The sequence below is a fragment of the Cynocephalus volans genome, chromosome 1, assembly GCF_027409185.1.
Source record: "Cynocephalus volans isolate mCynVol1 chromosome 1, mCynVol1.pri, whole genome shotgun sequence".
NCBI classification, from domain to species: Eukaryota; Metazoa; Chordata; class Mammalia; order Dermoptera; family Cynocephalidae; genus Cynocephalus; species Cynocephalus volans.
In genome coordinates, this window is record NC_084460.1 from 242,605,337 (window position 1) to 242,614,948 (window position 9,612).

The 9,612-nt window shown below is 39.0% G+C and overlaps 1 protein-coding gene across 1 annotated transcript; it reads right to left on the reverse strand.

Annotated features, from left to right (window-relative positions):
• Positions 1-5,190: 5,190 nt before the first annotated feature.
• On the reverse strand, positions 5,191-8,396 carry ATP5MC3 (ATP synthase membrane subunit c locus 3). The gene is made up of 5 exons (XM_063098515.1): positions 8,294-8,396; positions 7,993-8,104; positions 6,882-6,959; positions 6,154-6,347; positions 5,191-5,455 (listed from the first exon to the last, which is right to left on the reverse strand). Exons 2-5 carry the CDS (start codon positions 8,029-8,031, stop codon positions 5,341-5,343), a joined length of 426 nt encoding a protein of 141 aa, XP_062954585.1. The 5' UTR covers positions 8,032-8,104; positions 8,294-8,396; the 3' UTR covers positions 5,191-5,340.
• Between the last annotated feature and the right edge of the window lie 1,216 nt (positions 8,397-9,612).

Sequence of the window (9,612 nt, forward strand, 5' to 3'; positions counted from 1 at the left end):
ATGAGTTGACAACTCTTTCAAAGATAAGGAGTCTGTGTTGTGGCATGCTGGGAATTGTAGTATTCTAGTACAGTGCTTCTCAAAGTTTAATGTGTATACTAATCATCTGGGATCCTTGTTAAAAAGCAGATTCTGATTTAGTAGATGTGGGGTGAGGCTCTGGAATCTGCATTTCTAACAAACTCCCAGGTGATAACAATGCAGTTGATCTATGAACCTCACTTTGAGTAAGCAGTCTCTGGTATGTTATGTTATGCACATCACCAGAAAGGAGCAGCGTGTGTGTGTGTGTGTGTGTGCGCGCGCGTGCGCGCACGTGCCTGCATGTATGGGGGTAGTAGGGATACAGATGGGTGGAAGGAAGAGAGGAGTATAAAGTAATGCTATCTACTTTCTAAAAAATCTATAACAACAATGCTATTATTTAAAAAAAATTCCTGTATTATGACATGTTTTGGCTGCTATTTATTAAATAGCTCTACATCAAAGCAAGCTAAGGCATAATGTTGCTGTTGGGAGAGACAGAATTGAACTGCTATGCTTGAGGCAGGAAAAGATGGTATTAGATGTTAAAAAATAGTATTTTTTGTCCTTAATAGTGTAAAGAATTTGACAAGTAATTGATGGACCATGTGTTTGGGTTTTAAGTTCATAATATTATCAGAAGAGTAATATCATGAAATAACTAAGTTGATCTGCTCGACATGTAGAGAATTCAACTCATTTATAATTTCATGTGTAGAAATCATATAATGTTTTAAAAGGCTTTGCAGATGATAGTAAATAACAAGGCAAACCTTTTTTCTCCCAAACGCCTAACACCCAAACCAAGCCATATTGGCTGAACTTACCTAATGGAACATAAAACTTGTTCAGCAGAAGCATGAGTATAGTTTATTTAGTTCTCAAATGTTATTTCCCATTTGTCTACAATCCTTCCTCACACTTAACTGCAATAACATTTGTTTCTACCCAACTTTAGCCACTCAGCAACTTGGCCACAAATTTTGATTCCATGAACCTACTTTACCTCCAAGATTTTGAACTCTGAAATTCTTCAAATTTCCTGTTTATTTTTGGCTTTTACTGAAATGAATCTTCAGTCTTATTTAAGGGCCCCCCTCCTGTTTATTTTTGGCTTTTACTGAAATGAATCTTCAATCTTATTTAAGGTCCTCTGGGCCCTTGACCCCTCCCTTTTCTTCCAATTTATCACCCCTATTGTGTCTTCACTTGTTCCTTACCCCGTTTGAAGTTCATAAGTCATCTTGTTGAACAATGCTTGTTTGCTGTCTGCCTAACGCCTCCCTTCACCTTCTGTCGGCCCAGTCCTCCCACTGCTGTTTACATCAGTTCCTGTTAACAAGCTTCTCTACATTGCTGGAGAATCGGTTAATGAGGTTCACTACAAATTCATGTTCTCTATCCAGAGTTGGGTCCTTATTGCTCCTTTGCACTTTCTATTCACATCTACTCCATACCATATACCACACCTTTCCTCAAGGCCACAAGTCTATCTGTAAGATTATACCTCTTGTATTTAAAATTACATAAAAAGCAAAATTGATCATTTTCCCCAAATAATCTTTTTCCTTGTCATCCCTAACATAGTCACACTAAAAATCAAAGCATGGACTTTGGAATCAAGGAAGACCTGAATTTGAATCCTGACTTTGCCACCTAATGGCTATGTAATTTTGGGAATTGTTTAACCCCTCCAATCCTATTTTTCTTTGCATCTTGGAATCTAATCCCAATTTTCCAGGGTTATAAGGGTTAAATGATAGTATATATAAATCTTCTAGCACAGGGAGTAGCACTTATTAGATACACATACTCTTTCCTCTCCTAACTGGTTCCTACTGATACTACTTTTGCACTCTTCTTTAAAATACTCGTTGCCATCATCCTAGACTAGGCCCTTATTACTTTTCAGCAAAGTTACTAGCTACTATGGTACATTGGTTGCTTTAGTCCATCCCACACATTGGTCTCATATTAATCTTTTTAAAACACAACTCTAAATTTTCAGTGGCTGTCTGTAGTCACATGAATAAAACCCAGTTACATATGCCAGTTTACATAACTTGGCCCCAGTCTACTTTTGCAACCTTATCTCACACTATTTCCTTCCCACACCTAGGCAACTCCTGGTTTACACATCCATGCTTTGCTGATTTACCTTTCCTCATGCTGTTCACTAGCCAAGATACCCTCTTCTGGCCTATATTCATTATACCTGTACTTCAAGGTTTATCTTAAATTGTAGACAAATAGCACTTTTTCATGTGATTCCCTTACTGGAAAACAATTTCTGGCCCTTCTGAACATCTTAGCACTTACTGCCACTCTTGTGGAGTTTGCCACCTCACTTTGAATTTTATTTACTTACACGTCCAGTGTTTATGGCTAGATGAGAATCTTCTCTATGTAATTTGAGATAATCCCAAAGGCAGTAAAACTATCACATTTCCACATTAAGGAAAGGAAACAACATATTACTAAATAAAAGTATGCCTGAAAATCTGAAATTCATTTAGAAGCAACAATCTGAATAAATATAGTTGAATTGGCACTGTACCACTCTATGGAGCTCTTGCCTGTTGGAGGTTTTAAATAGGCCAACTCTTATGAACGTGGAAAATTCTTCATTTCATGTTTGATGTAAAAATACTATCTTTATCAGCCTCTGTTCAGAAACTAATAAGTTAGTAAAAAGCATTTATAATTAATATTTGTTTGCAAAGCTAAGGAAGGTGGTACTTCCTATACACATGGTGCAAAATAAACATTTTCTGCTGCTAGTAGGTGTACTTCAGTGATGTACTTACAATGTCAGACATTTTGTTACTAGAAATAAAAATAAGAGTAAGTAGTAGGACATACTCTAGGATGTAACTTCGATAGAGTACTTCCTTTCCTCTTCTAGATAAAATCACCTGTAGTTATTCTTCTGTGTTATACTATTTTCTAAAGATTTTTTTTGCTCAGTAACCTGAAGACTATGCAGCCACAGCTCAGGTATTTCCTTTTCATTCTTGGGCAGTTCCCTCAGCTGAGGCATCTCTTGTAAGAAACCTGCTCCAGAATCAATGTTTCAGGCCTATTCAGCCACCAAACCAGCATCAAGAATAGGTCTTTACCAAGACTGATTTTATTTAAAATGAACTTGGAACAGAAGACTAGTTAATCTAAGTATTTCTGTATGATTTTGAAAATTTGTTATGGTTTTATACTATGTACTTTGTGTTACATAGAACAGTACTTTTTAACTGTAGTAAAATACATGTAAAATTTGCCATCTTAACCATTTTAAAGTGTACAATTCAGTGACATTTAGTACATTTACAATGCTGTGCAATCATCACCACTATCAAGAACATTATCACCCCAGAAGTAAACCCCATACCCATTACAGTCACTTCTTATACTCCCCTCCCCCTAGTGCCTGGTAACCACTAATTGGCTTTGTCTCAGTGCATTTGCCTATTTTGGATATTTCATATAAATGGAATCATACAATATGTGGCCCTTTGTGTCTGGCTTCATTCACTGAGCATGTTTCCAAGGTTCACCCATGTTTGGCATTTTGGCATGTATCATTACCTCATTTTTTTTTTTTTCTTGGCAGCTGGCAGTACAGGGATCCAAACCCTTGACTGTGGGGTTATAAGGCTGTGTTCTGATGAAGTGAAAGAAAAGGAATGAGGCCAGACCTCATTCCTTTTTATGGCTGAAAAATATTCCATTGTACGGATATACCACATTTTATTTACCCATTCATCAGGTGATGAACATTTGGTTGTTTCCACCTTTTGGCTATTATGAATACTGCTGCTATGAACAGCCATGTACCAGTTTTTGTTTGAACACCTATTTCCAATTTTTTAGGGTATATATACATTCAGGCATGGTGTTGAGTCATATAACACAGTACTTTTTATTTACATTGCTGAGTTCAAATACTGGGTAGTGCTGTCAAGAAAACAGTTTAGGCTCCAGGAATTTCATATTTGGTATAGACTACTTGATTAATCAACTAAAAAGTAGTAAAAGCTCTAGTTCTTTAGCTTTTTGGGGTCTCATTTCATTTTATAGAAGGTAGCAAGGATATGTGTAAATTAGTGATTCTCAAACAGTATGCACAAAAGTTACCTAGGAAGCCTTTTTAATATGTGGATTGCTAAGTCCCATGGCCAAAGATTCTAATTCAGTAAGTCTGGAACCTAGGGATTTGTATTTTAAACAAGCATCCTAGGTGATTCTGATGGAGGTGTCTTCCTACTACACTTGAGAAACTCTTGACAACGAACTGTTCTCAGTTGAAGTCAAATTTGGCTGAGGACACTAAAGGAGTAAAATGTACCTTTCTTAATTGTTTCCTTAACCTTCAAATAAACCCTGAAACTTAGATGAGAAATAATATAATGGTACAATATATTTGCTAGGGGGAAAACTAAGTCTTCCTGTAGTAGCACCACTTTCTTCCTTTTGATTGGAAGTTTGACCAAGAAGCAACATACAGTTTTAGAAGCTAAATACTGTTGAACCAACTATCATTCCAAAGACTACCTCTATAAACATGTTAGCAGCAGTGATGAACATTGCTTTAGCAATTTTTGGTATTAAAAGTGTAGCCAATTCAGTTTACTTTTTGATATTTGGTTTTTAGTAAGAGTCTTATTCAAGTAAGAAACTAGCTGCTAGTTAGATTCTCTTCTTAAAAGACAGAGAAGATCATTATACACACACAATTGCTTAATGTGAGACTTATTGAAAAACAAAAATCACACTGCCCCCAAGTTTAAGGCTTCAACTCCTAAAAAGCTGACATGATTTTTATTTGTATATCCAGCTACATAAGACCACTCGAGTCTGTCTTAGAAGATCATTCTCTTTCCAACTATTCCAATTCATGTTAGCCCTTAAAAACACAAAACCATCTTGAAATTATCTATCTTGGTTTAATCAATCATATTTCATAGACGCTCAAAGCACTCAAATATTTCTTCATTATATGAATAAACAAAAGCCCTATGATTCCAATATTATGCAGAATATTATATAAAAGAATTCTCATAAAATTACTTTAGGCAACTGCTGTAGCTTCCTCTGAATTGGACAGCATCTGTCTGAATGCATGTTCTTTGTGATGATCTAAATTTAGGTAAGTATAAATCACAGCAAAAATTAAAGTTTTCATCTTTAATGAAATGACTTTGGAAATAATGTACATTTCCATGACACCAACTCTACAGTTTTCGGAGTCACAGTAAGATACAAAGAATTACATCCGTAATTAATATGAATGCCAACATTTCAAGCAGTACAACATTTCTGTTACATGGCAAATAAAATCAAGAAAGCCACCATCAAACAAAAGAGACCCATAGCTTCAGACAAGGCAAATCCCAGGATAGCATATGAGAACAGCTGCTGCTTCAGTGAAGGGTTTCTAAAAGAGACAACATATATGACTGTTAATTCTAAATATTAGTTTTGACATGTTTGGTAAATGTTAATCAAATAACTAGTGTGGGGATCTTTATAAACTGGAAAGTCTACTGGAAAAGTATTTGCCTAGATATTTTGCTTCTGCCTTTGATACTCTTTGCTCCCCAATCCTACTCATACAGCATAAAGGTAAGGAGCTGTCTCTGCATGTCAACATAAATGGTTAGTTTTCATCCATTTTGAGGGGTTCTGATATTTTTCTTATCCCTCTTAAAGTATGTTCTATACCTTTTAAGATCTGACAGTTTAGAAATAAGGTCTTAAATAACCAAATGAAAGTGATACTTTTAAAGAATGTGCTCTATTAATTATATTCCAGTACAGGTTAACAATTAGGAGTGCAGCCTCTGAAGTCAGACTGAGTTAAAATTCATTTTCTGACACTTACTAGCTATGAACTTGGGCAAGTAGTGTAACCTGTGTGTCTCTGGTCCTTCATAGGTAAAGTATAATTCCAAGGGGTATTGTGAGGATTAAGTGAGATAATGCATACAAAGCCCTCAAAATTATATTTTGCATTATATGCAAGACACAAAGTAGACTCTTAATGCAAAGTAGCTATTATTATCTCACTAGCTTTCTAAACTTCCAACTATTTCAAGCATGCTCTTTAACTTATTCAGGGATGGAAATGATTACCTGGCATAACCAATGATAAGGCTGCCAAAGACTGTTCCAATACCAGCACCAGAACCAGCCACTCCTACTGTTGCAGCACCTGCACCAATAAATTTGGCAGCAGTATCAATGTCTCTGCTGATTGCACTGGTCTGAAACTCCCTTTGGATGAGCTGAGACACACCATTCTGGGCCCTATTAAATACTGTAGAGCCCTAGAGGATAGGAAATAAAGGCAAAGATCAAATCAGTAATCACAGCTAATTTAATTACTATACTGTGAAAATGATAACTACTAACCTATTTTGTAGCTAAGTATGAATAGGTAGTGGCATGGACAAGAGAAAAATCAAGAGAGCTTGGAATAATTCCAATCTTGTAGACTAGCAGTAACAATATCCACACCTTATAAGGTTGTTGAAAATGAAGAAACAGCATATAGGAATATGCTTTTCAATAGAATAAGTTTTTTCCCACAACCGTAGCTATTATATTTCTTAAATATAGGCAACTCAAAACTATAGACTTAAGTATAAATACTAAATACAATATTTATTGGCCAATTCAGGTGGATAAGTTTTGGATACAGAAGTTTCTTATTGGCTCATCCTCTACATATTTTTTCAATAAAAGGGTGGAAGAGGATTGCCCTCAAGCCATTCATTAACAAGGTTCTTTTTCCTTCACTCTATCAAAACCATAAGACTTATTTGGTAGTGTTACCTAGTTTTTCTTATTACTACTATTACCTCTCCAGTTCTAGCCTCTGGTCGAGATAACACTGAAGCAGAAATTGGTCTGTATGCAAATCTCGATCCAGCTCGGATCTATTAACGAAAAAAAAGATTGCAAGTATTAAGAATACAGACAAGACTTCAATGACCTTTCTTGTACCATGAATTCAAAAAAGTAAGCAGCAAAAATGAATCTGAGACTTTTCTGTATTGACTCATCTTGGCTGTTTGGTCATTTTCAATACATGAAAAAATTTTAACAAAGTTTTAAAGTTGCTAATGAAATGGTAAAGCTTGCTACATATCTATTTGCAATATTCTGAGCAGAAATTCTAAGTTATAGTCCAGCAGTGAATATGAGCTCCCACCATTTCCAAAATATTCCTACATGCTCATTAATCATAAAATAAAGAAGGAGTTCAAGCAATTCTACATTAGTTTAAGAATAATTGGTGAAATACTGTGACCGTAAGGACATATTCCAGTTCGGCTTCTCTGCCTTTGAGTGTCCACTAAATTAAGGTCACAGAAAATCCTTTCAGAACAAAAACCTGATTCTCTGCAAACTCTCCAGATTTAGACTTAACCTAAAGCCTTCAAAATGGTTATGGAAATAATATCCCAGAGGCAGGAAGGAGGAAAGACTTTCGGCTAACCCACCACCTTCCTCCACCCACACACGGTGAGACACACAGTCCTTCCCTCTGCAGCAACGAGTTTGACCTGCAGACAAGCACTGGAGAGGGCTGTTGCGGTGAACGAGGCCTCAGCGGCCCCCTACGTCCTCCCCACCATCCCAATCTTCACGCGTACTCCAACCCAAAAGAGACCGAGGAGGTGGGGGAGGGGGCCGCTCCGGGACTAGGGGCAATGAGGGTTTGACCTACACCAAATGGAGCCTGACAGCTAGGCCTCGGCTGCTCTCCACCGCCCCATTGGGAGAGGAGAAGTCTGACATGCTCTAGGATTAGGAAGAAAGGAAGAAAAGGGCATCAGGTTAAGGGATAAGAAAGCTGTTCCCGAAAGGGCGGTGTGCCCCGCACGCAAGTTGCCCCATTCAGCAACATGGACGCTCCAGGCTAAGAGGCCCTGCCCTCAGTCCCCCGGCCTAGCCTGGGCTACGTACCAGAGCGGGGGTGCAGGCGAACTTGGCGCAGGTGAACATCTTACACTCTTCGGGGCGGTGCGGCTGGAGGACTTGGGTGACAGGCGACGCGGGCTCCTCTCCCGCTTTCTCTCTGCGGAAGCAAAGAGGCTTAAGGTCAAGGGCCCTCTAGGGGCCTGTCCTTCCCACCCAGGCCCCGCGGACTACCGTGCACGCCGTCAGCTTAGGCCTCGTGCCCAGAGAAGCGCCAGCAGAATGAATGGATTCCTACTGGGCGCTGCTCTGCCCCGGCCAGGCCGGGCTCCCGCGCCCACTCGTTTACCTTCCCGGAAAGTAGCGGCGGCGGCGGCGGAGAGGGCGGCAGAAACGGCGGCAGAGGTCGAAGGAGTGAGACTCCGCGCGCAGGCGCGGAGAGGCTCTTATCCGCGCCGCGGCGCCCGGATGGAGAAGGCGGGGTATTGGGTGCACCGGGGAAGACGCTCAAGGTCACTTTGTAACAACTTTATTGGTAACCAGTTGGGAAGGACAACGACGGACACCCGAGAATCGGCTGGCGGGCAGCGGGTGGTAAAGAGGAGACAGAAAGAAGTTGAAGACTAGCCTGTTAGAGAAGGCCGAAAGGATTGTTTCGCTTTAATCTGAACCGACCGGAGGAGAGTGGGACTTTTTGTTACGTTGAGATTTGTCCTTTTATCAGTTGCTACTTCTGTTTAGTAGAAGGACCCTCTTTCTGGTCGTTCTCCTCCTCTGTGAAATGGGACTGTAAAGGCGGGTGTGAGGGGAGGAAAGGGATTCGTTCACTACTTGGCAAGAAATTAGGGTCTCCAGCAAAGTGAAGATATTTCTTTCAAGGAACCCGAAAACGGGTCCAGAAGTATGGCTAGTCCTTCAGGTGGAAGAGGAATGAGCAAATGAGTAGATCCGAGAGTTTTGTGGCTTTGGACACAAAAGTTGCCACTGGGTAAAGTGAGAGTGGTCACCTTTTCTTCCAGCTCTATGATTGGAAGAATTAAGGGTTTGTAATGCATTTCATGTAAGGTTTGGGACTGAAAAAAGTCTTTGTATTTCCAAAACCTACTCAACGTTAACACCTGTTTTTGGTAACTTTGGACAGATCGTTTTCTTCAACTGAATGCACAAATGTCTCACAAAAATGGCTCTCACTGAAATTCTGGTCTTTTTAGATCCTTGAATTATGTCAATTTAATTTATTAGCTCTAATAAATGGCTACTGGAAGTGATACAAGTCAACATAAAAGATTAAACTTTAGGATGCCCAGCTAAGGAGATGGCTGAGCACTGAACTCCAGCCCTTTCTGCCTAGAGCCCTGGCATGAGACAACATCAACCTAGAGGATCAACCTTTTACTGTTTAGCACAAAGGTGCAATATCATCTAACAGCAACCCTGGGAAGAAGCCCTCAGAACTAAAACTTGAAAAATGAAAAAGACTTTGTCACTGATCCAATTTCAAATCCAAATGGTTCAAACTTACATGAATGCTAATCATTTTAGGCTCAATCTTTAGCCAAGAAAAATAGACAACATGTGCAGTTCAACAAGAAATTACTAGTACATTTTTTTAAGTACTCAGTTCTAACCTGAAGTATGTGGTGTCTATAGTAGGATAAACAATAAGGC